The sequence below is a fragment of the Spizellomyces punctatus genome (genome assembly GCF_000182565.1).
Source record: "Spizellomyces punctatus DAOM BR117 chromosome Unknown supercont1.2, whole genome shotgun sequence".
NCBI lineage: Eukaryota > Fungi > Chytridiomycota > Chytridiomycetes > Spizellomycetales > Spizellomycetaceae > Spizellomyces > Spizellomyces punctatus.
In genome coordinates this window covers 1557586-1582887 of record NW_015971538.1, presented here as the reverse complement: position 1 = coordinate 1582887, position 25302 = coordinate 1557586, and the positions used below count along the sequence as shown (strand labels likewise).

Below are 25302 nucleotides of genomic sequence, written 5' to 3'. Positions count from 1 at the left end.
GCCGCAGTTTTATATTCGGCACTTGTTTTCTTTGTATTGAGTTGCTGCAGTGCCGACGAGCCTCTTCCCAGTCTTTCTTTCTGCGCTCTGTGCAAACGCCATGTTGACGCACACACTAGCACGAACGGCATCGGCGGCGCGTTCCATCGGCATGCGCGCTACACCCTCCAGCGTTGCACCCCGGCTGTTCTCGACAACTGCCGTCCCCCGCGCAGAGGAGACCTACACATTTACCTTTCCCGAGAGCCACTATGCCTATCACAACTGTGGCCCCATCCCTCTTGAGTCCACCGCAACCAAAGATGAGTTGGTCGAATTATACCGGACAATGGCGGTCATCCGCCGGTTGGAGACCGCGTCTGACCAGGTACCTCGTAATAAAAGTGCTTCTGTTCTCTATCTTCATATGTTAAGATCATGTCTGCTTCTGAATCAAACAGCTTTATAAAGCAAAGTTGATTCGGGGTTTCTGCCACTTGTCGACGGGCCAGGAGGCTGTTGCCACTGGGATGAGCGCGGGGATCTCGAAAGACGATTCAATCATTACGGCGTACCGCTGTCACGGGTTCACATTGGTTCGGGGTGCCTCTCCGACGAGTATATTAGCAGAACTGATGGGTCGACGTGATGGATGCTCACGGGGCAAGGGTGGTTCAATGCACATGTTTGCGCACGAATTTTATGGCGGAAACGGTATTGTCGGTGCGCAGGTACCTATCGGTGCAGGGATTGCCCTTGCCCAAAAGTATCTGAACAAGGGAACAATGACATTTGCGCTGTACGGGGACGGTGCCGCAAACCAAGGGCAGGTTTTTGAGGCATACAACATGGCAAAGCTGTGGAATCTTCCTGTTGTCTTCGTTTGCGAAAACAACATGTATGGTATGGGTACCTCTGCACACCGTGCAGCAGCATCGACAAAGTACTATACGCGCGGTGACTACATCCCTGGTATTCGGGTCAATGGGATGGACGTTCTAGCTGTGAAAGAGGCATCAAAATGGGCACGTGAATGGACTCTTTCTGGAAAAGGGCCTCTTGTCATGGAAATGGTCACATACCGGTACGGTGGACACTCTATGTCCGACCCGGGAACTACGTACCGTACCCGTGAAGAAATTCAACACATGCGCTCGACCAATGATCCGATTACTGGGTTGAAGGAGAGGATTCTTGAGCGGGATATTTTGTCGGAGGAAGAATTGAAGAAAATTGACAAGGAGGTGCGAACGGAGATTGACAAAGCAGTGACAGACGCGAAAGCCAGCCCTGAGCCCGATGTGGGGGAACTATTTACCGACATTTACAGCAAGGGTAACGAACCTCCATTCCTGCGTGGATGCACCCCAGATGAAATTCACCGTTACGCCTAAATATATGCGCAATAAATCACAATGACGTTGTTCCTCATGATTTTTGCAAGATGGTGCATGTAATATTCAGCTCCGGGAAAGTTTAGATGTGAATGAATATGTTGAACAGCTCTGAATTGCAAGCAGAGCGTATCGCTAGGCTACGGTCACGTGTTCTTGAGCATAGTCCGTCGCGTCCCAAGGTCGCGTCCGTCCTAGAGTGATCTCACACCTTTGCTTAACAAAAATATCTGAAACGGACCAACAGCACCATAGACAGCTTTAGCAACTACAGTACACTGCTGAGTGAGAAGTTTAGTGATTGAGCTTTCCCGTAAAACCGCCGCGTTTGGCGTTGGACCTCATACGCGTACCTTACAAAGGAAAATAAAATGCTGGCGAGTTGCTTTGTTCTTTTGTGCAAGCTATAATTCAGCAAAAGGATAGCGTCTAAACCTTAGATCCTATATTCAGACATCTGCAGATAGTTCTCCACCAGTTCGAACCGTCTCGCAAGTCGCAAAACGAGTTCTGTCTTCTCCTAGCTTCTCGCAAAGCTCGCGGGGTGCGACCCGCTTCTATTCTCCCCCTCGGGCATCTGCCAAACAAGAGACACCTCACAAACGCGCGCCGAATGCTTCGCCGATCAGAAATAGTGATAGTACAGCCAGCTTCGTGCATAGCTTTAGCTTTGAGTCCTTGAACGACGTCAAAGCAAAACTCGTTCGGATAGAGGAGCTCTGGCAAGAGGCATTGTACGAGGATAGTGGATATACTCCTGTTGTGCTTGATGGAAAGGAAGGCAGTGAAGCCGGCATGGCGGCGCCCCTGAGTATGCTCGGTAATGGACCGTCTGGCTGGGCGGAACGCGAGCGGTCGTTCCAGGTATGATGCAAGCTTGGTACAGATCTGTAGCAGTTCATTTCAGTCGCCAATCCATATTGCCTACAAGTGCTTGAAGGAAATTATTGAAGCAATGATTTCGGACGAGATGAGACGGCGCGAGGAAGTAATACTCCAGATTGAGAGACTTTCGGTATGTGCTTATGCCAAGGATGAGGGAGGCTCACAATACCTCTGACATTAAAAAGTGCAGAGTGAGATACGCTCGTACTGTGATACCACAGGGGAGAGCCTTGATCAGTATATTGGAGATTCTCATGCACCAATAACCTCTATCTATCTACAACGCGGAGAACTAGCACAAAAGCATAATAGTTTACGTCAGGTAGACCTGGCTGACTTTGCTGCTTTTACCATCCACTGTACTGACCAAGATTATCTATTGCCAGCTTATATCACAACGCCAGGAAGAACACAAAATGATTTGGAACCAATGCGTCGCTCTTCGCGAAGAATTGGAAGATTTTGAAGAGGATGAAGATAATATGGTATCAGGATTCTCTCAATATCTTGCATCTGCTAGTGCTATGATTGACCGTCGTTTCTTACAGCCAAGTTCGGAATTGACGCTGAGTAGTCTTGAGAAAGCACGCCGTATACTGAAGGAACTTGAAACTGAGAAAGTACGCATATGCCTTGCTCACTTCTTCTAACAAAAACGTGCCGATAGCTCACTGGCTTCAGGTGTTACGCATAGACGCTCTCAGCCGATCAGCAGCGCAACTATTATGTCTCTCTTGTGAACTTTCCCAGTCGGTACCGGAGCCATTTCGATCACCCTTAGACAACTTGTGCGACGGCGTTTCAATTGCCATTCTTTCGCCCGAGCATATTCGATCTGCATTAGTGTCGAAAGGCATCCGGCCACCCTTGAGTTTGTCGCGCAAATTTATTTGCGAGCTCAAGGATGCTAGTGAGCGCGTTCGAGTTGAACATGAGCTGTTGATGAAAAAAGTCGACAACTTGATTCGAGAAATCGAGCTCTTCTGGGATCAACTGGATATCCCGAAAAGCCACAGGAAAGCCCTTCGGAGAAGCATAGAATGTATCGATGAGTACACGGCGATATCTGATGATTTGCGTGTAAAATGGAAGCAAAACATGGAGGAGAAAGTTGACAGTTTGCTCAAGCGGGCTGAGACACTCTGGCAGCAATGTCATGTTCCGCATGATGAACGCAGACGATTTATGGATAACATTAAAGACAATCCTTATTCGCCATTGACTGTCGAGATTCTATGTCAGGAAATTGAAATCTTAGAGAAGCGCTATGAAGTGCACCGGTCCTTGTTCAAGATGGTGGAGGATCGAGTGGCGTTTATCCAGAAGATGATTGATTTTGAGAAAACTGCGTCCGATCCCAAAAGGCTATTTCGACCGTCGTTCCGTCTTGTGGAAGAGGAGAAGTTCCGCAAGACATGCTATCCTACACTATTAAAAATGGAGGATGCGCTGAGAAAGGGTGTACAGGCGATGGAAGCAGAAACGGGACAGCCATTCATTTGTAATGGCACCCGATTCTTAGATTCCATGTCGCGCGAGATTTCAGAGCGATTTGTTAATGCATCTGTTTTCGTCCTTGATCACGGTTCTACTTCTTCAGGAATCACGGGGACCGGGGGCGAGATCGCAGGCTCGAACACTCGCTTAGTTTCATCTCCCAGGTTCCGGCGTACGTCACAATCGAATCCTCATTTAGTGTCATCGGGAAGCAGCAAAACCATGTCCAGCGTGTCGCGATCCCGTCCTCATACTCCACCGTCTAGCCTCCGTAAAAGTAGTTCCGGCAATGATTTAGCGGCGTCCGCATCGAAGCACGAATCGAGGGCCAGCAGTCCTACACCATCGCGAAACGGCGGTGCCGTGGGAACATCCGGCAGAAGCTGGGGAAAGCGCGATAGAGTTTCAGGACAAGTGGAGGAGTCAACTCAGCGACCACCACTCGCCACAGCACCCAAGAATGCTACTGCGAAGGTGAGCCCTGGGGTTGTGCCGAATGGTGAAGCTCGACACACCCAGAAATGACGTTTGTAGGCAGAGATTTTCAGATAGTTTTGGATAGGTTAAATTTTGATTGTAATGATAAAACCTTACGATGTATGATGAATATACACTTAGTCGGCAACTTGAAGTGTGCAGTTATCCACCCACAGACAACAAGGCGGAGCGAGGAATTAAATGGTTTGGACGTAAAACATGAATCGATGATATTTACAAATGCCGCCATAAGGAGCTGTGAGTACCGGGAAGCCTGAAAACATATGTTGATTATTCCGAAGGACGAACGAACCGTCCGCATTGGTCCAGTGGTTAGGATCCCGCGCTTTCACCGCGGTGGCCGGGGTTCGATTCCCCGATGCGGAGTACCCATTATCTTGGTTCTCTTTTGTTCATTGTACCATGACTGTGCCAAGAATTTGTTTTTTCACGTGCTGGATGGAAACTGCTTCTGACGAAGGTGGTCAACGGCAATCAACACTCTTCCAACCCTCCCTCCTGCTCATCCGCAATGGTTCGAGAATTCAAGTACCACGAGAAAAAGCTGCTTCGGAAGGTGGACTTCCTACAATGGAAGTCCGATCAGTCGCTTCACGAGACCAGAGTTATGCGGCGATACCACGTCCAGAAGCGAGAGGACTATATAAAGTTTGTTGTGTACTCTCTAAACAATGCATATTTTGGTGCTCACCTTTCATCCTACACAGATATAACAAAATGTGTGGTCAAATAACGAAGCTGGCAAATAAACTCTCTCTATTGGACCCTCGCGATCCTGTCCGCGTAAAGATGACAGATGCATTACTGGAAAAGCTCTACAAGATGGGCGTCCTGACTGCCGAGAAGAGTCTAAGTCAGTGCTCAAAGATTACTGTGGCTGCCTTCTGTAGGCGTAGGCTTCCAGTGGTCATGGTGCGCCTAAAAATGGCAGAAACGGTGAAGCAAGCGGTTGTATATGTAGAGCAGGGACATGTGCGAGTAGGGCCGGAAACAGTGACAGACCCAGCATATCTTGTCACGAGAAATATGGAAGACTTTGTAACCTGGGTCGATACTTCCAAGATCAAGAGGAAGATTATGAAATATAACGACAAGGTAGGAACTAACTTCTGGTTGATCTATCGTATCTTAATGGAGACCTGATACCGTTGCTTCACCAGCTGGACGACTTTGACCTATTGTAGTGTTCTATACGACAGTGCGACATGCGATCACGTCGACGGTTAGCGTTGGAGGTCCTGAATTGTACATACCTGAGTTATTTATTTCAATTATATGCTTTTTGTACTCCATGCTCCCCCAAGTGCAGTGTCATGAAAGACCATTCAAATTCTGATTAATTATTTGATCGAGCAGCAGCTACTCCTATGAGATTCGCTGCATATCTTCTCGTTAGCCCAATTGCTATGTGTAACTGGCCTCTCTTCACTGCTGAAGTTACCGTAGCATCGTCATTTCTGGGGAATGGTAGCGCGGGAGACGCATTAGCGCGGAGAGCTCAGAGCTGCTACAATAATTTAGCGATGAAGAACAGTCAGAGCATTTATATCATCACAAGTGTGCTAGCAAAGTTATCTGTCTGCTTGGTGCATCATCGAATAATAGACTGCAAAGGGCAAGGCTGAACCGCTTTATGTCTGATCGAGGCTCAACGTGAACCTGACTAGCCGTGGAGTTTCCTCTCATGCATTACAAAGTAGAATTAGCTCATCAAAGATCGGCAAGTTGTGGGAGGACTGCAATTTGAGCCTGCTATCACGGTGATCCCTGTCGAGTGAAAAGCAATACCGGCGATGCGCCTCTCATCTTGATCTCTGCGGTGTCGAGCGGGCTCGGTTGCTCGAAGTTCCAATTGACAATCTTATCAGGCAGGGACTCGACTAACTTGACCTTCATGGCAAGAAGAGGGCGTAGGGAGTGAACGGCTTTTTGGCGGCCGAAGTCATAAGAAGTGGGAGCATCTCCATCATGTGCGGAGGAGAGTATAGAAGAGGGAGGATACAGGTACGAATGTATTACCAGTCGTGTTGGAGACAAGGATCAAGCTGTTGGTCAGAACATTCTCGGGCGATTCCTCACACTATACTTGTCGCAATCGCTCCATAATCATGCGGAAATAGCCGGATATTTTTACTATAGTTTTCTCTTCCCGTTTCTTGGTGTGGCCAAATGCAGGACTCTCCGCTTACAGAACTACTGATAAATCTAACACAAGCGTACCACATATGGCCCCATCATCGTGGTTGAGTTATAATCCTCCAATCATGCCAATCAGAAGAAACAAGCGAAGAAGCATATTTTGAGACAATTCAGAGGATTTGGCAGGAAACTTGAGCCTAGAAGGCAGAAAGAGCGATGCCAGCAAAAAAAGTCAAAGGAGCGAGTTCATTCCTGCGATTGGGCCAAGTATTCATTTCATGGGAGAAGCTCTGTAATCTAGGTTTCATCCTTCATTCACATCGTTGTATAAGAGTAATCCTGGGTTCTGGGCTTCGAGCCGTATTCAACGTACCACAGATTAGTATTCCTTGCTACTCCCAATGGATATTTCCATCTGGTAATCGTATCATATTTGTAATGACTTCGACCTCTCAATTCCAATATGAAGGTTGCCTTGCCAAGTGACGAAGCCTAAGAGGGTCTTGGATGCAAAATGCAAATTGCACTTCAGCTGACCGTAATGTCCGGTTTGTATTAGAGTGTTTCCGTAGTTTGATAGCATACTTTTGAGTTCGAAAGATTCGCCTGGTTGCCAGAAGGCAGCGACAGATATGCTATATTGCTCCAATGTGAAGCAAACGAGCATCAGTTTACGGCATGCGGTGTAGTCCTCATACGACGGAGAGCAAGACTGCAAACCATGCAACCTAGCAAGGTCAGAAGAAGACAACTTCTTCACAACTAGAACTGTAGTACGGTGAACCGACTTCACCAAAAGCGTCGTGAACTTGGAGAGTAGCATAAAGGGACAAGCCAACGCTGTATGGTACGCTCGCACACTGGTTCAATAAGTGCATCTTCTCTTCGTAGTGCAGCGTCAAACTTGTTTCCAAGTGGATGAGTTAGTTGAGCAAAGCGTTTGCAAATAAAGGGCTTTTGTTCCCATGGTCGAGTGTATCGTGCTCCGATTGTTGTTTGCGCAGCAGTTCAAGGCATGCACGAAGCATGAGGGCAGTGATGCGTCCCGTTTAGACTTTGAAGGGTCTCAGAGCTTGGCCTTTATGGGCTTGGATCGAGCTCTCGGACTTTTTGCAGGCGGAGAACTCTGGGCCACTTGCCGGTTCATTTCGCGTTCCTCTGCTGGTTCAGCTTACTGAGCTTGGTAAGCGATGTTGCTGTAGACTTTGTCCCGCGGTATTTTGAAGGTACGGAAAACGGCGGACGTTGCTTTATAAAGTTCGTCGGTTGTATGCGGTGACTGAATAACAAGGTTATCAAGCTCTCTGTTCTGACAGGTTTTATGCTTGTATTGGCGGGTGTGCAATCGTTGCACCAGCCCACTCGATAGTGGCTTCCTCGTACTTCCATTTTGGCATAATGACCTTCTACAACCAAGAACAGTCAACGCCAACGACTTCAACGGAGCTTGCTGAGCTATTAGCGTCAATGAATTTGTCAACAACTGGCTCACCTCCGCCAGCACCGTCCAGTGCGCGGCGAACTTTTCGAAGACAGTCCTCGGGTCCTCTGACGCCAACAACGACAGCAGAGGACCCTGCTCCAGAACGCAGTAGAGATGCTGGATCGGAGCCAGTTGAAGGACAGGGAATAACGCCTGGACAGCGTGCTGCGGCACTTTTCGGGGTAGGCGGTTTGTCTGGACAAGCAGGCCAACGAGGTCATTGGACCGGTAGGAGAGGCACATCACCTGCAACGAGTCCCACTAAACCTTTGGCTCGGCCGCGATTGTTTCAGCGAAGTGCGACGACTCAAGTAGGGAGATCAAGTACTATGGCTGGTAGTTCTTCATTACCTTGCCCTGGCACACCAGATCCCCGTCGCCGACTTGTTCGACATCGTACTGATCCAACCTTGACACCTTCATCTCGAAATCCCCGACCTTTGGCAGGTACCAAACGTCCCTGTACGACTCCGCCGTCACTTTCACCCACAAGCATTCGATCGCGTTCGGGCCATCCGAATAGGGTAATCGCGCACCAATCTCGAAGACTTCCCCGTGCACCTGAAAAGAGAAGATCGCCTGCTTTGTTTATCAGTAGTCTCCGTGCATGCGATCACCTATCACAGCGGGCTCGACGAACAGCCTCTGGTCAAGCGCATTCAGAACTGGGTATGGAATCCGAGAGTTTACCCAAGCGCTTAAGAAGAGTTGGCCTCGATACCGGGTTTGACGTGGGCTTGGAGCGGTATGTTCAAGAAAGCGAGTCGGATTCGGAGGGTGAAGAGATGCTAGGGCGGCAAAGGAGGCAGATTTGGAGAGGGAAAGACAAACGAGCATTCGGAAGATCCAGAACGGTTGGGAATATGGACGATAATGGCGCGTTTGAGAGCTTTTTCGGAGCAGGAGGGTTAGCCATGGATCCGGAAGAACCGGAGGCTGTAGCCACTGATCGATGGGTTTTGTCACCAGTGGCAGGTTCGCCTTCCCTGTTTAGCATACCGTCGTTTGCACCTTTCCCGGACCCAGCATCACCATGCGGGAAGCAAGCGGAACGGTTACAAGCGGCAAAGACCATGGACATGTTGGTACAGAGTATGGAAGCAAATTTGAAGTTTTGATGCTGCCGTTCCTCCTCCAGTTAAAAGATGTCGTGGGCAGTGTAAATACAAGCAAGCTGGGAAATCAAATGTTTCTAAATTGCATACGTGATCATAACCTTTTCTCTGATGATTGGTAAAGGAACTAAGATCTTATCACCACACCCAGCACTCATATTTATGGACAGTCAAGAAGGAAGTAATTACATGTAGTTGCACTTGCATTATGTTGCAGATCTGTTCGGGCAGTTTATGATGGTCCATCGTCTACCCACACTCGGACCTGGTCGCAGTCCAAGATATTAATATTACTGCCTCCTTTCTTGGCTAGTTGTTTGACAGGACTTACCGTCATGTCATTATCGATGGCACCAGAAGCGATCATGTTCATTGTCGGATGGCACGCCACACACAGAACGACGTCTATTTTAAGAATATACTGGATAAGACATTTTCTCGCATTTCTTCCGATCTCATAGTACGCACCTGTATGCCCAGCTAATGTCTGCACAATCTCTTTTGTCTGCAAATTCCATATATATATCAAGTGATCCTCAGATCCACTCACAATCCATTTTCCACCGGTAACCGAGAAAGAGCCGAATACGCAATACTTTGAGTTTTGGTGGCCCGTATACGTCTTTAGACATTTGCCGTTGGAGTAGCTCCATAATCTCAATGTGTTGTCCAGACTTGATGCGAGGATGTATTTACCGTTAGGAGAGAATTTGACAAAGGAACTGCAAGCAGAGTAAGTATCAATCGTGTCGCTGCGAAAGTATGCTGAGCATACGCACACTGGGGGATTATTATCATCAACAATGGTTTTTAAACAATCCCCTGTTGCTGTGTCCCAAATTCGACTGACAACCGCTCCACCTGGTCAATAAGCTAATCAAGCAGTGCGATTAAAAAAGGCCACTACTCACATGAGTCCATCATAACTACATGACACGATAACTGTCCCATCTCGGTTGAAGCAGACAGCTGATACTGGGTCTGAATGCGCGGGCAGAGTTTTCAAGCACTTCCCTTTACACAAGAGGTCAGCGTTTCCTAATGCGGCCGACATATACATCAGCCAAACGTACCCTTCTTTACGTCCCAGATCCGTACGCTTTCATCGAATGATCCGGAGACGATTAGATTATTGTGGGGATGAAAGTTGACGCAAAATACGTAATTCGTGTGTCCCTTCAATACTCTTATGGCCTCCGACTATTGTATGGGAATGATCTGAGCGAGAATTGTCAAGATTACGGAGCTACTTTGATTTACCGAGCTAATGTTCCATATGCGAATGGTCATATCATCAGAAGCAGAGCAAATGTCCTTTGAATCTGATGACCAAGCGATATCAGATATTCCTTGCATGTGGCCTGTGAGGGTCATCTCATATTGGCCTGTCGCTGCATGATACAATCGTACGGTATTATCGGCAGCTATTGGTGGACCAAGAGTAGAGTAGCAGTAGGTAAGGAACTGGTGGACCCAACTCAATCCAAAGAGCCTGCACCGCAACCAGTGACTTACAAGCTGTTGCCAGCCATCTTCCATCTGGAGAGAACTTTACAGAAGATATAGACTTGGTGTGACCAGTAAGGGTATATCTCAGACGATAGTTTGGCGATCTGGTACCGCTGGCGGGTTTTGCGCCCGCCTTTGGGTCTGTCTTTGGAGGTTGTTTTGGTTTTGCTTGGGTCCCACTGGTAGGTGAGTCATGCTCTCGTTTGACTTCCGCCATGAGACTACGAATACAGTCAACGACAGTAGGGACAGACAGACGGCACCGAGGGTAAGGGATGAGCGGAACCTGTCGAAAATTGCAAGGATAAAGCAGGCAAGGAGAATACGAGGTTTGCGGAGGTCCTTTCTGCTTACGGGAATGCCTTCGAGGCGCTCGCTCGCCAACAAAAATGTGAAGGCACAGTGACTGCAATCGGTCACGTGAGCACGGTGAGTTGTCATCATCAAATCGTTCGATTCGCCATGCCATCTCTTGTGCCCAGTGGTAGATGTGTTTGCTTATGTCTTTGGCTATTGCTAGCTGCTTGATTTTGCCGTGTCCAACTTGGGTTGAAACAATAAGCTCTTGATTTCAAACGATACATGTTCATCCTACTCAGATCGGCGAGCGTTTCTGATATCAGTCAATCACGTGTCGCTATCTTTCCATATATGGTTGGATTGCACAGAGATGCCTCATCTTGGCCTCACGTGAAACAAAGGCGCTCCGGGAATGCCCAGAAGTCTGTCGTCCCGCTCTCATTTGCCATTCCCCCGAAAAACCGCTACAGCAATGTCTGCCATCATTTCTCCCCAGCTGCATGACCACACGGTCAAGTACTTGTCAACGGCTACAGGTGTGTTTGCGATTGACAGACTGTGTTGTGTTTGTTTGACCGAGAGGTACTGATGTTGCCACTTCTTTTCTAGGGCGTGATCGCATTCACAGGTGAGGGACTCCGCTGAATATGCTACCGACCGCGCAGGACTGAACGATCCCCTACCTGACAGGTTCCTTCAATATTTCTCGCGTTTCCTCATATGGCACGGCCAGAAGAACGGCTACGAAAAGGAAACCCTTGAGCGCCTCACCAAATTTATGGGAAGTCTTGCTCAAACCCGAAAGCGTATGTAATCTGCCATATATTTCCGGCCATGCATTTTACTTAGATAAAATTGGACATCGTTCTTGTTTAGTTATGCGTGTTGGTCGTCAAATTGAATTTGTGCGTAACATTCAAAAAGCCCAAACTCTTAGAGACGATGTGTCGCGTGTCACCCTCATTGTTAAGAACGCATTCCTTGCTCTCTGGCTTGTCCATGACACCTGTCAATGGGTACGTATATTAGTGCATGAGTCATAGGTTGGGGCCTTGTTCTGATTTCCATGTTCACAGGCAAACACCGCCGGTGTAGTGAAGTTTGAAAACATCAAGGACCTCAGTCGTCGGGGCATGAAATGCTGGTTGATTGCGCTGATTGCCTCATTCTTGGGAGATTTGCACAAGCTTCGCCTCAATTCCCAGCGCATTCAACACGAGAGCAAAGTGCTGAAGGCTTCACAAGCAAAAGGTCTCCCTGATGATACGGCTGTGAAAGCCCTCAAAACGCTTCAAATGTGAGTTGCTGCACCGTTTTTTCATTTTACTCGCTGTCTATGCTAACACTTGGATGATAAAGCGAGCGCAACAAGATTAGAATGGCCACCCTCCAGGACTCCCTCGACATTCTGATCCCTGCTTCTGGTCTTGAATACGTCAAGCTGGAAACCGGCATTGTTGGCCTTATTGGTGCCTTCACCTCCATTCTTGGTGGAAGTAAGTGATTGTGTCTAGCGAGCTGGCTGTCATCATTAACTTAATATCGCGATGTTGGCATTCTCCAGTCACCCAATGGAGGAGCATCTAACTCAACCCCAGCTATGGAATTACTAGATAATTCATCAGACCTTGAGACTAGTATAGGATACAGATAGTCATGGTTGAGGGGAGCCCAGAGGGCGGTCAACTTCCATTTTCAGAGAGCGATCTTCGATCGCTTATGTAATATGAGTGATGGGTGAACGGCACCATACTTTTTACTTTCTGATCTCCACGGGGAAAACAATCGACATGACTCTCTTGCAACATGTGACCCGCTGCATGGAAAAGATTGCGCCATTGAAGCTTGCTGAAACTGCCTGGGACAATGTATGTCAAAAATCAGGAGAGATGTTGCTACCTTGAACCGTATCAGGATGGAGAACTTCTGCATCGCCAACATTATGTCACTCTTCAGGTCGGCGTTCTTGTAGAGGCCCCCTTCCCACGCACAAACGCGACCCGCATCTTCCTTACTATCGATCTTCGGCAGGTACAGTGTGGGCTTACCCCTGCACTCATGTTACCGTTTCTCACCTCTCTGGCAACATGTATTGCAGCATGTGCTCGAAGAAGCTCTCAAGGATCCAAAAATCGGTGTCATTGTGGCGTAAGTGCAATAGATCTGGTTTACTTCAACACCGGGAATAATGGTGGGTCGTGAAATACAGCTACCACCCTCCAATCTTCAAAGCGGTAAAGCGTTTGTGCATGAATGACGATAAACAAAGCATCGCGCTGAAATGCGCGGCGTCTGGTACGAGTTATGCTGCAGTTTGGAGTTCTCTTGGCCGCTTTATGCTAATTGCGATTTTCAGGTGTGTCGATCTTCTCACCTCACACGGCGTTGGACAACTGTATTGGCGGTATAAACGATTGGCTTGCTCGGGGTCTAGGGGTTGGACAGACAACCGTGATCAATGCAATCAAAGATCCTCCGGCAGGTATCATTTGCCTTGCTTCTTTAAACAGTCAAAGGACGGCATCTGACACTCGAGATAGACCAATTGGGATCTGGATCTGGGCGGATACACCTGCTTGAGAAGCCAGTCGATATACACGAGATGGTGCGACGAGTCAAATCTCATCTGAAACTCGCGCACGGTATGCCACAATTGGGGTCTCCGCCATTCTTCAACTGTCATCCCCGGGTTTGGGGGCCAAAATAGAAATTGATATTGGTCTTTAGTCCGTCTAGCGACTCCAACGCAAAATAAGCCGATCACGTCAATCGCCATCTGTGCAGGATCTGGTAAGCCTATTGTCTTACTATTTGGTCATAACGACTGTTCCTTATTCCGTAAAAAGGTGCCTCTGTCTTGATGAATACCAAGGCGGACTTGTACTTGACAGGTATGTGATAACATGCGTACCATCTCTAAACTCTGAATACCGATTAACCCGCTCATACTACTAGGCGAGATGTCGCATCATGAAGTCCTGGCTGCTCTCGCAGATGATATAAGCGTGATTTTGTGTGAGCATACAAACACAGGTATTATTCAATAATCCGTTATCCGCTTATTTCCGATGATTATTGGGAAACGATTAAAGTGAGCACATTTTCCAGAACGCGGATATCTCGCTGAAGTGTTACAACCACGTCTTCAGACCCTACTTCGCGAAACTGAGCCGGCCACGGAGGTTGTTGTAAGCAGTATCGATAGAGACCCGCTCGTGGTAGTGTAGCAGTTTGTGCACGGGACTAAATGTGTATGTGCAATTGGCAATACTTCAGCAACCTGAGAGCTAAGGTCGTGCTAGTTCGCATTCATGACAACAATGGCAGAGGCAATGCGCTTTCCATCAGTAGGGTCTCCACTTCCACCACCTCGACGTGCTGCCATACAGATGTAACTCCAGCCGTGGGCGATCGTAGATATCACATGCCGGCGTCCCCAAAGCATCACACATCGATGTTCATCAAGTCGGGCAGTGTCACTTCAGTATTTCGCCTTGAATCCTTTACTTCTTCTGGATCCGATCGTCGTATATCTGCGCTCTGGGTTAAATCCCCCACCATGTCTTGCAGATAATAACATCGTTCCAGACATGTCCGTAATGTCTGGGATATCCTTGTGGCCCGCTGTCAAATGATTGCGAATCAGAAATTAACATAGATTTGAAGACTTGACCCGCACACACCAACCATACCTCACGCAACTCATCCCGCTCCGCTCGCAGAGTATCCAGGTCAGTTGCCCGTGTAGGATCCGATATTATCTTACGATCACTCTTTAATTTGATGCTGGCTTGTACATCACCCAGTAACATACCTCATCTAAATATTCTCTTGATTCATCCAGAAGAACCACATCCGATTTCAACCCTGCCAGGTTTTCCTCCAGGTTAATTCCTCGTTGATCTAGATTTCCCGTGATCTCTTCGCGTGAGGAGGCGGCCAAAAGGAGTTGCTCAGCTTCGCAGAGCAAAGCATCTAGCGTCTCTAGGGTAGAATCGGCTCTCGTCAGTAGGAACGCAGGGCTTGGGGGGTCTGAGGGAATGTCCGCCGTCATTGACACAACACAAGTTGAAGGCAAGAATTGGACGTGTTGAGCGTGTCGCGTGTGAGTCATCCGCACCCACTTTACGTTTCCCATGGCAACCGGAAATCGGAACGCAGCTCCAAGAAGTTGAACTTCTTTGGGTGCTCCTTTGCGACTTTTGATCAGCTCCGCATCACCGTGCTACTGCTCCGCTCGTCTCCAGCAATAGCTAAAATGTCTGGTCGCGCTGTGTACACAACTTTCCGAAGGGCTTCTACCTTGGCAGAGCCCTGCCGGAGAATGCCATTCTCTTGCTGTAAGTGTGGAGGTCCCCTACAATTGGTTGCGCTTGCTAGTTGCTTAAAAGAAAACAATGTAGCGGCCGCTGTTACTGCTAGCCTTACTCGCGGATTGAGGACGGTGAGTTCCCATACCACTGCGTTCCTTGAGGTCTTCTATTTTTATCCTCCTGCAATCGCCAATTGACTTTCGAGTTTTTCGCTCCAGATGCCCCGCTCTTTCCTCTCCGCCTCTGCCCGCGCGACCCCCTCCCACACCTTCTCCCGCCCATCTTTGTACGGTGAGCAACTAGGCCTGGATATACGCGTGTGCTACTGGCGCGCGCAGTCGGTCCTTAACACTACTTTTACAGTTCGTTCCATGGCTACATTCCAGCGCGCAAAGCCCCACGTGAATATTGGTACCATCGGGCACGTCGATCACGGTAAAACCACCCTCACTGCCGCGATCACAAAAGGTGAGCGTCAATAATTTGATTTGCCGATGAGAGAAGTTACTTACAGATGATGAGCAGTTCTCGCACAAAAAGGTGGCGCCGACTTCCGTGACTATGCTTCCATTGACAAAGCCCCAGAAGAACGGGCTCGTGGTATCACTATTTCCACTACCCACGTCGAGTATGAGACTGACAGCCGTCATTACGCGCACGTTGATTGTCCTGGTCACGCTGATTATATCAAGAACATGATCACTGGTGCAGCGCAGATGGTAAAAGGATGGTTTATCAAAACCCGACGTAGTTATTGCTGCTAACGTTTTCTGTCCCAAAGGATGGCGCAATCATCGTTGTGTCCGCTACTGACGGTCAGATGCCCCAGACCCGAGAACACTTGCTTTTGGCAAACCAAGTCGGTGTGAAAAATCTGGTTGTATTCATCAACAAGGTGGATGCGGTTGATGACAAGGAAATGTTGGAGTTGGTATGTACGTCGCTTTTTAGCTCACGAGCGGGACCTCACGTGGCGTAAATAGGTCGAGATGGAAATGCGGGATCTCCTTGCCGAGTACGGTTACGACGGTGAGAATACCCCCATCATCATGGGCTCCGCGCTTTGTGCGCTGGAAGACCGTGAAAAGGAGATTGGTGAAGATGCTATCCTCAAGCTTATGCAGTCTGTTGATGAGCACATCCCGACTCCTGTTCGTGATTTGGAGAAGCCTTTCTTGATGCCTATTGAAGGTACAGTGAATTCAGTATCCTTTTCATATAGTTGATCTCTAAGGGCTTGCTCCTTCAGATGTCTTCTCCATTGCTGGACGTGGTACCGTGACCACTGGTAGTGTCGAGCGTGGCTTTATTACCAAAGGTGCTGAAGTCGAGATTATTGGATATGGTGAGACCATTAAAACCACTATCACCGGTGTTGAAATGTTCCACAAGGGTGAGTCTACCACATCGAATATCCAATTGCTATCTACCAGTTACTCATATTTGGGCGCTAGAACTTGAGCGAGCCGAAGCCGGTGACAACGCGGGTCTTCTCCTGCGTGGTTTAAAGCGTGACCAACTTCGTCGTGGTCAGGTCATTGCCAAGCCAGGCACCATTAAGCCCCACCAAAAGTTCCTGACTCAGATGTACATTCTTAAGAAGGAGGAAGGTGGACGACATACTCCTTTCGTGGAGAACTACAAGCCACAACTGTATGCCCGTACCATGGATGTAACGGCGTCTCTTCGGTGGCCTGACACAGAGCAAGGGCACGCTAACCGAAATGAGGGAAAGATGATCATGCCAGGAGACAATGTGGAGATGGAGGTTGAACTTGGGACCCCAGTTGCTATTGACGAGGGTCTTCGATTCACCGTTCGTGAAGGTGGAAAGACGGTTGGAACTGGTGGGTGTTATATTACGCATCGGCTGTCACTCGCTTCTTCTCATACGTTCATTTTCCAGGTGTCGTGACCAAGATTCTTCAATAGATCATTTGAAATCATATGTGCATTGTAGATTCTATAGCTTCCCGTAGATCCTGCCCCTACCAGCTGCCAGAATGGCTTTTCAGTCGAGAAGTCTCTAGTATATTTAAAGGTTGGACCGGCAGTGGCAGGGGCTTTTTCTGGTTCTTTTTTCTTGTTTGTAGGTTTTCATATCTTGATACAGTTTTTCATTTCTGATAGTTTGATGGTCCCTCACGTGACCATATTTCCTGTGACATCATTGCTCAGTCTTGCTCCGCTCATGGTCACGAAGCTTTGGCGACGACAATGGCGACTTCAACAGAACAAGTAGTGGCGGTCACTTGCCAACTCTACGTGAAGCCGGATCGCTCACCCCTTTCTTTTGAGTAGGATCTCGAACACAAAATGCAAAATCAAAAACCGCTTGGTCCCTCGATTGGCGAACGTTTAAAAAACGAGAGAAAAGCGGTTACCGCAACACTGCAGCACAAAATTTCGAAAATATTTGGTATACCTGGACCGCAGGTACCAAAGAAAACGCCCAAAGAGGGGGAACAGAAACCAGACGGGATGACGGAGGAGGAATGGCTGGGAATGCACATGCGAGGAGAGTGATGACTGGAGTATTTTTGTGGTAGATAATAATGGAATTTTGCGCGGAGCGATTCAAGGGGGTATTGGTAGTGCCATATCGGCGTTGGCCAGTCTACATACAGCAGCTGGCCCCCTATTCATGATTGTATTTTGATTAATCAGTTACATAAAGTCGGCAGCGGATGCTCTTGCCCGCTTTCTCGATGATTCCTCTTCATGGAAACGCTTTACGGCGCCGTCCTTTTCATTGTCCGCGGATTTCTCAATCTGAGTCGGTTCCGCCATGTTGGACCTCCTGCGTGCATCGACAGCATCCGTAGACTGCGACCAGTTTCTCGTGCTACTGGAAAAGCTGTTTTCCACTGGAATTGTCTGTACTTTTTTCTCGACCCAAACCTCCTCCTCCTCCTCTTCACTCGTTGTGTCTCGATACTTCCGCTTGTGTCGTTCCCTCCCTTCCCGCTCCCGCTTGCGACTGGATTTGCTCCCCCGCTTTTTCTTTCTTTCCTTTTTAGCCCTTTTCACCTTCTCTTGTCGTCCGTCATCGATCTCATCCGAGTCGTGGGATCTGCTTTTCTCTTCTTGGTCATTATCCAATGATATGTCGCCAGATTGCTTCTCACTTAAGGCAGGTCGTCCAAAAGACGTCTGCCGCTCTGGGTCCGGTTCTATTGGCATGTCTTCTGCCGCCTTTTCCACCACCATCATTTCTGAACTGGGACTTTTTGACAAGTTAGACTTTGCAACCTTGCGCTCCACTTCTGAGGTTGAGCGAGCAAGGGCCATCCCTCTACTAGATTTGTCAACTGGTAATGATTCTCCCTCTGTTGTGCTAGGATCTTCCGGAATTGTAGCACCCGATACCGTATCAGACCCCACACCACCTCTGGTTTGTGAGATGGTTTTACCGCGGTCTTCTTTTCGTCGAAATAGAGGACGGAAGGTAGGCGGTGGAAGCTTAGCGGACACCGTATCAGCTGGCACGGAGATGCTAACATGTACGGCAGATGCCTGCTTGGGAACTTCGACCGGTGGCAGCACCTGCAATTGAAGATCGAATCAGTCACCATCATGCGACGCGGTGCACAGTGCAACCAAATACCTCATTCAACTTAGGATCGCGGGTGTCACTCCCAGAGTCGTCATCCTCATCCTCATCCTCTGAATCCGCAAAAATGGCTTTAAAAATATCCATCGGAGGTCGCTCATACTCAGCGGCTATTCCTTCATCCTCTTGTTTGGTAGGAGCGGATGTTGGCACGAACACCTGTCCAGGTACAGCTTCCCTTGTTAACATCTCCGTCACTGGTTCTTGGGTGATACCAGCGATTCCATTGACGGCGCTCCCACCAAGCTTTCCTTCGTTGACTAGGCGATCCCGTTCAGCCATCAAGTTGTCCATTGCTCGAGGGTTCAACACTTCTTTCTCCAAGAGCTTGTCCTGCTGTAATCGAGCCGTGGAGCGGAATCTATCATCCTCGTCCTCGTCTTGCTTTTGCTTTTTTGTCTTGCTCGCATATGGGTCCGCCACATTGAACCGCTTGCACAGGAGTTTATCCGGTCGCCACTCTGTGCGTGTTCGAGTTAATCGACCGTACATTTTCATTCTTGCCGCCTCATTGGATACCTAAAATCGGAACGTAAACGGGCAGCCTAACGCGGGTCTAACCAATGACTACCTACATCTTTTGATTCCGGCTTTCTTTCCTCCGTTTCTACCGACGACGAAGTAAATCGTGCTGCCATCATGGAAGACAGTGGTTTAAAGATCAGGGCAGCTTTGGAGAACTCCAGGAGCTCGTGTGCGACATCCTGCTTGCTCAGATGCTAGAGGGTGCTTAGTAGGGGTAGCGACAAGTTGTTTCTCAATGTCAGGACTGAGGTGCAGCTACCTGAGGCGGCAATGGAGCGTCCGTTGTCAATCCAGCCTTGTACTCTAGGAAACGACGATATCTTTGTTGTTTTGCTATGTCATTACCGAATGGCATGAAACCTTTTAGTGCTGCCAAAGCCGTATCCTTCTCAACCTCAGGCCCCAAAGTAGAAGGCTTGGCCTCTTTAGGCTCCTTAGGAATCAGGGCGTCCCTAGCTTTGGTTGCCTTCTCTATAAATGCTTGTAGTCGATCCTGTTCCTTGATAGGCAAGTAAGAAAATACCGAGCGTTGGGGACCACTTAAAGCCTCCTCTCCTAGGATATCCCGGCGCTGATCGGCTGTCAGCTCTGTTTGCCGTCCCTGTCGAGATGCGTGCGTAAACTGATCAACAGTGGGGTGTTGTGGTTGTCGGAGAGAGGCCGAAGGTGTATTTGGCTGGAACGTGTGACGGGGAATAAAATCGGTCGGAAGTATTGGCGGGGGGTACCTGTAGTTGAAGGTCAATGATATGCACGTTTCAAAACAAAAATTATCATTACAGTTAAAACACACCAGGTAGGTTCAGGCAAGGTGTTATTTGCCAGAAGAAACCCGACAATAGGAAGGCGTCCATCGCTGCACAATCCCGCTTGAACAATTGGTGCCGATGGGGAAGTCGCTAGGGCCATTGATCGTTTAGATGCGGATCTGCCAAGCTTTTGGCCCAAACGGTGCATTTCATCATCGTCATCGTCAATTATCATGTCGTAATTGGTCATTCCGGATCCGTACACATCCAAGTCTTCTTCCTCGTCTTCGAAAACGCCTACCCCAAAGCCCGCTAAACACAACAAAACAATGCCATGAATATGATATGCAATATAGGTGGGTTCACCCACAACGCTTTGTAGATAGTTGCTTACCTCTCCCCGCACTCTTGGGTTTCTTCTTTTCCGGACCTTCCGACAAAGCTTGCGCACCTGTTTAAAGAATAAGCATTGTTTTATTCACGCTTTAAATATAGCCAATCAGCTCAACGGAGACTGTTATCAAGGGTATTTCCAGCGAAATTCTTACCGGGTACTGTCTTGCGGCCAGCAAACTCGGGGGCATTATGAAACGGATCGAATCCAAGCCCGAAAGTGTCAGTTTTAGGTTTGAGAATATCGACAGCAATATCCTTAGGTGCAAAGGCATGCTCGGCGGCATAAATATCGTCTTCTGCGCACACGCGGAGTACTATCAGCTTCAGTTGAATGATCAGACATTCACACGCCTTCCGCACCTTCCGTCTTCCGTTTCCTCTTCGCTCTCGGCCCGACCCCATGGCCCTCTCTCCAACCCATCTGCCTTAGCAGTTTGATGCCAATAGGGTCTTTTGGAGGACCAATGAGATCTTCCACGAGTCGACCAGGTAACTGGCCGAGGACATTCTGCTCTTTTTCCATCGTGCTTACAGCAGCCCGTTTCCTGGCCAACTCGCGCTCCGTTCCCCCTATTATATCATATTCCTCGGTTGCAGCTATTCGTCCCGACATTTCTGCAAGATCTTCATCATCCATATAATCTTCTGGTTTCGCAGTATTGAGGGCAGAACGGGAGCTCCTACTCGACACAAACTGAGAAGGTGTCCATCCTGAACACACAATTCAATTCAGTGCGGTTGCGGTTGGAGACTTTGGAATGATATCAAATGCGTACGTACCCTCTTTGGTGCCAACGGTATTGAAATAGCCCGCTGAGAACCCGCCGGTGAATGCACCGTGGAATCGCTTACGCCCCTTTTCATCCCGAGGCTGAGAAGGGAGAAATAGATAGAGTGAGCAGCGTAGAATTGGGTAGAGATAGGAACACTTATGGGGGGACGTACCTCTTGCAAGTGAACCGGAAGGTACTTGTTCCTGTCTTTCGCCCGGACCTCGGATGCATCCAGCGGCTGCTCAGTTCCAAATGTCACAAAAGATGCATTTCCCGGACGTCGCTCTCTCTCCTCCTCTCCAATATATCTATCACCGTAGCGTCCACCCGACCGGCTTGTCATGGTACCAACCAATAACAATGACGGGGAGATCGCAGATGCACAATGCTGGTCAACTTGCGTGATTTGAACCCATTAAAGTGACAGATCATTGGAGCCATCCGGCTTTATCCGCTCAATCGGGAATCGCTCGGAAATCGGGATGAAGGCATTGTCAAAGACCACATTAACAGTAGGATACGAGTCCTGATCGAAAATGGAAAAGCTCGCCGTGAAATACCCAAACCTATATCTATCTAATCCTTCCAAACTGGAGTGCTTAATGCTTAAGCACATGTATTATTTGTTTTAACCAATATCCTAAGGGAAAGAAGGATAAAGTTGGTAAGCTTTAAGGCTTAGCATTTCGATCACAGTTAAGCCAAGCTTTCTACGCCTTTGGAGGGACGTTTGCGCTTGCGAGCGTTTGAAGGAAAGCCAGTTCCTTTCAAAATGATGCGATACGATCATGCTGGCGCCATTTTTCAAATGTATTTCCACCACCCGATCGCATGTCGGAAATAAGTGAAATAATCATTGTTTGAGCAAGTAACAAGGCAGGTGCAAAAGGCCTGTGAACAGGTTGTGGGAGACGATAGCGTGCCTGATTAGATTGGCCTCTATTGTTAGACGGGAGACAAAGGAGCGCGGGTGAAAATGGACATTTCAGGTGGGACTCCTTTCAGATAATCAGCCACATCAAAATACTATGGAACTAAAAAAAGCCAATGCATTGTTTTGTTAAACCAGCCATTTCGCCGGGCACTACCTAGGGTTTAAAGTAGCCAAAAAAAGAATTGTGACGCATCAACAAGGTATTTTTCGGTTAGGATTTAGCTTGACTTGCGCGTCTACCTTCCCTGCCTGTACTGTGCACTCCCAGTCCAAATACTCGGGCAACAACATCATTCCGCAAAAGAGATCATATTCCTCCAGTCAATTACACTGAAGTAGAGCGCAATAAACATGGACAGCTCGACGCCGTGCGAACTTCAATTTCTTGTGACCAACTGTCGGGATGAGCGAGCCATGTTTCCCATTATTGCCATTTCGTTTGCTTTCTATATCATGCAGCTTGGTCTGCTAGGGTATTTGATATGGGCACATCTCAAGGAACTCTCGCCACCTTTTCGAGTCTTCGCCGTTGGATGGAGTAAGTGCGCTCTTCGTCTGAATTGATCTGCAGCATTTCTGTTGACACTGCGACGAACTCTCTAGCAACCCATACCGTGTCGCGCCTCGTATATCTTCCCCTTTTGATTTCTGGTACCCCCTTTGGAGCCCATATGAGCGAAATGGCGGACTTAGGTTGTGTCACGGCGCTCTGCGTGATAGTCGAATACGTCTCGGCAGTTTCCAAAGCTTTACCTCTATCGGATTTTGTAATGCCGAGACGGTGGCAGCTGGCAGTAGAGACATTTCGCAAAGGATGGGTTCGGGTGGTCCTTTTCCTGGTGCTGTTTACACCCAACACCGTTTTGGCGATCATTTCCGGATTGACGGATGATCCGTACAAATATCAGGACAGAATGGGTGGTGTATTTTGGTAAGTGGAATCTTCCTTCCCGTTGGAAATCCCATTTCTTAAGCATCGATCACATGTGTAGGGCTCGGATTACCAAGGCCAACTACCTTGTCAGCCTTACCATAACCTTCGTCGTTACCGTGGTGATATCGTTAGCAACATATTCCATCATCAAGGAAGCGCAGAGTAAATCGCACCATGATCCAGCACGTTTTGGGAAGCTGGCCACCTTGATTTGGATGGTCCTCTGGTTCTCTGCTGTCAGCGCCTTCCTAGTTTTCGGTACGCTTTTGTTTTTGTTTCTGAAGACGTTACTGGAAGTTTCTGATGAACTAATCGCAATTCCTGCCGCTGGCAATTCTTCTTGAATAGCGTTCATTGTTTTGGTAAGTGGCATTTTGTACGAGAAATCGTCCGCAGACCAACTCAAAAAACATTTTCCAGATTGCAATTTACGCATTTGTCGACTTCCGCAACAACCTCGCCGGAATGGTCATCATGGGTATCTTCTGGCACATTTTCCTTCCACTATTTTACAACTTTGCATTTTTGGCGGCCATTGCTTATTACCATTCCGATCGTTTGCGTGAGCTTGTCTTCCGTGTCTCCGCCAAGGATGGAACAGTCGCGAGCCGTACAGGCAAGACCAGCGGGAAGAAACACGGTGACACAGGTCGTAATACTGGACCAACGGAGGGCACCAGCTTGGCAGGACCTACTGTAGAGTCAACAGCAGGTGTATCGGCGAGCAAGCTTGTGTATGTTCCGGGAACTGGAGTGTATCTTCCATCCAAATCGCCATTGGTGACATATGCGAATCCTTGAATGCATTTAGTGCATTTGAGTGCATAGATATCCCGGGTATATTGTATTATAATTGAATATTTCGGCCATAATGGTCTATAAACTATTCCGATTGTCTGTTACCATGGAGAGGCTCATGTCAACGATGGGCATTCTGCAAGGTGGAGTTTACATATTGAACCAGCCCATGCTTTCGATAAAGGTACATAGGGGGGTGTTGAGGCACGTCGCACGCCGCTGTCCAGGTATGAACTTTTCCCTTACAAAAGTTTGAAATGGGGGTTTCCTGGTATTTGTTGGAGATTACATTCCTGATCGTCTTCAATTATAAACAGTGGCGAAGGTTCAATGGCCACTGGAGGGGACCTTGCCGAATGCCCGTCAAAGCTGCAACGTTCTTCGGCTTAGACTTGTACGCAGTCATTACACTGCAAGTCTTTTCTCAGAATCCAGATATTCGTGCAGAACCCTAGCACTACCGCAAACCCCGTTTTCTTCGTGTGGATCACTCCAGATACGACAGGAGACAACGTGGGGTCGGAACAAAGTAGCATCGAAGAGGAAGACAAAAAAGTATAAGCTAAAGAATCACGGGGGAGCTGTTGCCAGGTATGACGGCGCCGAACGACGCCCTGATATACATAAAATCGAAACTACTGTAGCTGACCATTTATGGATCTATCAGATGGATGGTAATGGGAGATGGGATGTTCAAACGAGCCCAGGCAGGGCGTCGTCATCTGAACCGGAAGATGAGAGTATGGAAGCGGAAAGCTAAGAAACGAAGGGTGTTGGCGACAACCACGCAACGCAAACTCTTAAAGAAGCTTGTACCGTACTGGAGACGCAAGTACATGCGATGAGCCAAGCACGGATTAATAGTATGCAAATTAGATGTTTGTCAAATGATGATGGGCAAAAGTACTACGATGGCTTATCACTATAATGCATAGCGGTCTAACAAGGAGTGAACCATCCTTATCAGTTGCGACAAGTTCAAGAGTCTGTCCTCAGTTACGCAACAGCCGTGCGGCTCCAAATGCATCAACTGAAATGCACATGGTGATCAAATACCCACAAGATGATCGTACCAAATGTGGTCCAATTCAATTGAATACATTATCGGTTCCGTTCGACCCTCCACAACCAGATCCACAGCACACTTTACGCAGTCACGTGGCAATGTCCTCCTAGTCGCAACGTGCACTTGTGAACCGTGATGCCAGTTTTCTCAGTAAACTGCGTCGTAAGCTGATCTAGGGGCAAGAACCGACTATTTTCACCATCTAATAAGCTTTCAAGCGCAGCAGATTCCATACCTTGTGGCAACTTTGATGGCCGACCGGGCCTTTTTTTGGTTTCATAAGATCCAGTTTCTTTGTATTTCTTCAGCGTATGTCGGATTGCCGTAAAGCTGGCCTTCTCTTGAGCGGCGATTTCTGCCCAAGAGTGTCCAGCTTTATGCAACCCAACGATGGCAGCACGT

The 25302-nt window shown here is 48.2% G+C and overlaps 12 protein-coding genes and 1 non-coding gene across 13 annotated transcripts; 9 read left to right on the top strand and 4 right to left on the bottom strand.

Annotated features, from left to right (window-relative positions):
• Positions 1 to 100: 100 nt before the first annotated feature.
• SPPG_01481 (pyruvate dehydrogenase (acetyl-transferring) E1 component, alpha subunit) lies at positions 101 to 1373 on the top strand (the record flags this gene model as incomplete). The annotated part of the gene is made up of 2 exons (XM_016749799.1): positions 101 to 367; positions 441 to 1373. 2 exons carry the CDS (start codon positions 101 to 103, stop codon positions 1371 to 1373), a joined length of 1200 nt encoding a protein of 399 aa, XP_016612074.1.
• Positions 1374 to 1744: 371 nt separating this feature from the next.
• On the top strand, positions 1745 to 4280 carry SPPG_01480 (uncharacterized protein; the record flags this gene model as incomplete). Its single annotated transcript, XM_016749798.1, has 7 exons — positions 1745 to 1750; positions 1827 to 2237; positions 2305 to 2388; positions 2449 to 2580; positions 2645 to 2743; positions 2807 to 2878; positions 2940 to 4280. 7 exons carry the CDS (start codon positions 1745 to 1747, stop codon positions 4278 to 4280), a joined length of 2145 nt encoding a protein of 714 aa, XP_016612073.1.
• Positions 4281 to 4547: 267 nt separating this feature from the next.
• On the top strand, positions 4548 to 4619 carry SPPG_10028. Its single transcript has one exon. It is a non-coding gene; the product is annotated as a tRNA-Glu (tRNA).
• Positions 4620 to 4720: 101 nt separating this feature from the next.
• Positions 4721 to 5554, top strand: SPPG_01479 (snoRNA-binding rRNA-processing protein IMP3). Its single transcript, XM_016749797.1, has 3 exons — positions 4721 to 4901; positions 4961 to 5348; positions 5414 to 5554. Exons 1-3 carry the CDS (start codon positions 4765 to 4767, stop codon positions 5435 to 5437), a joined length of 549 nt encoding a protein of 182 aa, XP_016612072.1. The 5' UTR covers positions 4721 to 4764; the 3' UTR covers positions 5438 to 5554.
• Positions 5555 to 6286: 732 nt separating this feature from the next.
• SPPG_08936 (uncharacterized protein) lies at positions 6287 to 7596 on the bottom strand. The gene has a single exon (XM_016757085.1). The coding sequence runs from the start codon at positions 7213 to 7215 to the stop codon at positions 6820 to 6822; it is 396 nt and encodes a 131-aa protein (XP_016612071.1). The 5' UTR covers positions 7216 to 7596; the 3' UTR covers positions 6287 to 6819.
• A 1-nt stretch (position 7597) lies between these two features.
• Positions 7598 to 9084, top strand: SPPG_01478 (uncharacterized protein). The gene has a single exon (XM_016749796.1). The coding sequence runs from the start codon at positions 7791 to 7793 to the stop codon at positions 8991 to 8993; it is 1203 nt and encodes a 400-aa protein (XP_016612070.1). The 5' UTR covers positions 7598 to 7790; the 3' UTR covers positions 8994 to 9084.
• SPPG_01477 (uncharacterized protein) lies at positions 9051 to 10861 on the bottom strand. Its single transcript, XM_016749795.1, has 8 exons — positions 10506 to 10861; positions 10251 to 10414; positions 10064 to 10190; positions 9902 to 10004; positions 9770 to 9835; positions 9459 to 9712; positions 9322 to 9395; positions 9051 to 9255 (listed from the first exon to the last, which is right to left on the bottom strand). Exons 1-8 carry the CDS (start codon positions 10714 to 10716, stop codon positions 9223 to 9225), a joined length of 1032 nt encoding a protein of 343 aa, XP_016612069.1. The 5' UTR covers positions 10717 to 10861; the 3' UTR covers positions 9051 to 9222.
• Positions 10862 to 11271: 410 nt separating this feature from the next.
• Positions 11272 to 12386, top strand: SPPG_01476 (uncharacterized protein; the record flags this gene model as incomplete). The annotated part of the gene is made up of 7 exons (XM_016749794.1): positions 11272 to 11335; positions 11409 to 11427; positions 11490 to 11605; positions 11676 to 11815; positions 11876 to 12096; positions 12159 to 12295; positions 12364 to 12386. 7 exons carry the CDS (start codon positions 11272 to 11274, stop codon positions 12384 to 12386), a joined length of 720 nt encoding a protein of 239 aa, XP_016612068.1.
• A 146-nt stretch (positions 12387 to 12532) lies between these two features.
• SPPG_01475 (YbgI/family dinuclear metal center protein) lies at positions 12533 to 14026 on the top strand (the record flags this gene model as incomplete). Its single annotated transcript, XM_016749793.1, has 10 exons — positions 12533 to 12667; positions 12756 to 12830; positions 12898 to 12947; positions 13009 to 13094; positions 13156 to 13281; positions 13340 to 13441; positions 13527 to 13589; positions 13646 to 13690; positions 13755 to 13832; positions 13908 to 14026. 10 exons carry the CDS (start codon positions 12533 to 12535, stop codon positions 14024 to 14026), a joined length of 879 nt encoding a protein of 292 aa, XP_016612067.1.
• Positions 13607 to 14883, bottom strand: SPPG_01474 (uncharacterized protein). Its single transcript, XM_016749792.1, has 3 exons — positions 14614 to 14883; positions 14492 to 14560; positions 13607 to 14423 (listed from the first exon to the last, which is right to left on the bottom strand). Exons 1-3 carry the CDS (start codon positions 14851 to 14853, stop codon positions 14244 to 14246), a joined length of 489 nt encoding a protein of 162 aa, XP_016612066.1. The 5' UTR covers positions 14854 to 14883; the 3' UTR covers positions 13607 to 14243.
• Positions 14884 to 14984: 101 nt separating this feature from the next.
• SPPG_01473 (elongation factor Tu, mitochondrial) lies at positions 14985 to 17279 on the top strand. The gene is made up of 10 exons (XM_016749791.1): positions 14985 to 15139; positions 15203 to 15243; positions 15331 to 15403; positions 15476 to 15580; positions 15638 to 15831; positions 15894 to 16043; positions 16096 to 16303; positions 16362 to 16505; positions 16567 to 16959; positions 17019 to 17279. The coding sequence occupies exons 1-10, from the start codon at positions 15058 to 15060 to the stop codon at positions 17042 to 17044; spliced, it is 1416 nt and encodes a 471-aa protein (XP_016612065.1). The 5' UTR covers positions 14985 to 15057; the 3' UTR covers positions 17045 to 17279.
• A 300-nt stretch (positions 17280 to 17579) lies between these two features.
• On the bottom strand, positions 17580 to 21546 carry SPPG_01472 (uncharacterized protein). Its single transcript, XM_016749790.1, has 10 exons — positions 21341 to 21546; positions 21176 to 21266; positions 20756 to 21106; positions 20548 to 20691; positions 20394 to 20450; positions 20044 to 20311; positions 19510 to 19978; positions 19301 to 19444; positions 18720 to 19244; positions 17580 to 18658 (listed from the first exon to the last, which is right to left on the bottom strand). The coding sequence occupies exons 1-10, from the start codon at positions 21509 to 21511 to the stop codon at positions 17780 to 17782; spliced, it is 3099 nt and encodes a 1032-aa protein (XP_016612064.1). The 5' UTR covers positions 21512 to 21546; the 3' UTR covers positions 17580 to 17779.
• Positions 21547 to 21885: 339 nt separating this feature from the next.
• SPPG_01471 (uncharacterized protein) lies at positions 21886 to 23935 on the top strand. The gene is made up of 7 exons (XM_016749789.1): positions 21886 to 22044; positions 22118 to 22157; positions 22238 to 22640; positions 22706 to 23033; positions 23095 to 23294; positions 23385 to 23398; positions 23457 to 23935. Exons 3-7 carry the CDS (start codon positions 22454 to 22456, stop codon positions 23835 to 23837), a joined length of 1110 nt encoding a protein of 369 aa, XP_016612063.1. The 5' UTR covers positions 21886 to 22044; positions 22118 to 22157; positions 22238 to 22453; the 3' UTR covers positions 23838 to 23935.
• Positions 23936 to 25302: the final 1367 nt, after the last annotated feature.

Bases quoted from the DNA above. Each gene is read 5' to 3' on its own strand.
- SPPG_01472 (XM_016749790.1), bottom strand. From the start codon at position 21,511: ATGACAAGCCGGTCGGGTGGACGCTACGGTGATAGATATATTGGAGAG. The intron at 19,979-20,043 runs GTGTGTTTTAAC...CTTCAACTACAG, and splicing joins ACCTTGCCTGAACCTACCTG to GTACCCCCCGCCAATACTTC. The intron at 19,245-19,300 runs GTAGGTAGTCAT...TTCCGATTTTAG, and splicing joins GAAAGCCGGAATCAAAAGAT to GTATCCAATGAGGCGGCAAG.
- SPPG_01478 (XM_016749796.1), top strand. From the start codon at position 7,791: ATGACCTTCTACAACCAAGAACAGTCAACGCCAACGACTTCAACGGAG.
- SPPG_01477 (XM_016749795.1), bottom strand. From the start codon at position 10,716: ATGGCGGAAGTCAAACGAGAGCATGACTCACCTACCAGTGGGACCCAA. The intron at 10,191-10,250 runs GTAAATCAAAGT...CCCATACAATAG, and splicing joins GCATATGGAACATTAGCTCG to TCGGAGGCCATAAGAGTATT. The intron at 9,836-9,901 runs GTGAGTAGTGGC...AGCGGTTGTCAG, and splicing joins TGTAGTTATGATGGACTCAT to TCGAATTTGGGACACAGCAA.
- SPPG_01474 (XM_016749792.1), bottom strand. From the start codon at position 14,853: ATGACGGCGGACATTCCCTCAGACCCCCCAAGCCCTGCGTTCCTACTG. The intron at 14,561-14,613 runs GTATGTTACTGG...AGTGATCGTAAG, and splicing joins CAAGAGAATATTTAGATGAG to ATAATATCGGATCCTACACG. The intron at 14,424-14,491 runs GTATGGTTGGTG...ATCATTTGACAG, and splicing joins AGCGGGATGAGTTGCGTGAG to CGGGCCACAAGGATATCCCA.
- SPPG_01473 (XM_016749791.1), top strand. From the start codon at position 15,058: ATGTCTGGTCGCGCTGTGTACACAACTTTCCGAAGGGCTTCTACCTTG. The intron at 15,140-15,202 runs GTAAGTGTGGAG...AAAACAATGTAG, and splicing joins GAGAATGCCATTCTCTTGCT to CGGCCGCTGTTACTGCTAGC. The intron at 15,581-15,637 runs GTGAGCGTCAAT...GATGATGAGCAG, and splicing joins CACTGCCGCGATCACAAAAG to TTCTCGCACAAAAAGGTGGC.
- SPPG_01471 (XM_016749789.1), top strand. From the start codon at position 22,454: ATGGACAGCTCGACGCCGTGCGAACTTCAATTTCTTGTGACCAACTGT. The intron at 22,641-22,705 runs GTAAGTGCGCTC...CGAACTCTCTAG, and splicing joins AGTCTTCGCCGTTGGATGGA to CAACCCATACCGTGTCGCGC. The intron at 23,034-23,094 runs GTAAGTGGAATC...TCACATGTGTAG, and splicing joins AGAATGGGTGGTGTATTTTG to GGCTCGGATTACCAAGGCCA.
- SPPG_08936 (XM_016757085.1), bottom strand. From the start codon at position 7,215: ATGCTACTCTCCAAGTTCACGACGCTTTTGGTGAAGTCGGTTCACCGT.
- SPPG_01479 (XM_016749797.1), top strand. From the start codon at position 4,765: ATGGTTCGAGAATTCAAGTACCACGAGAAAAAGCTGCTTCGGAAGGTG. The intron at 4,902-4,960 runs GTTTGTTGTGTA...CATCCTACACAG, and splicing joins AAGCGAGAGGACTATATAAA to ATATAACAAAATGTGTGGTC. The intron at 5,349-5,413 runs GTAGGAACTAAC...TTGCTTCACCAG, and splicing joins TTATGAAATATAACGACAAG to CTGGACGACTTTGACCTATT.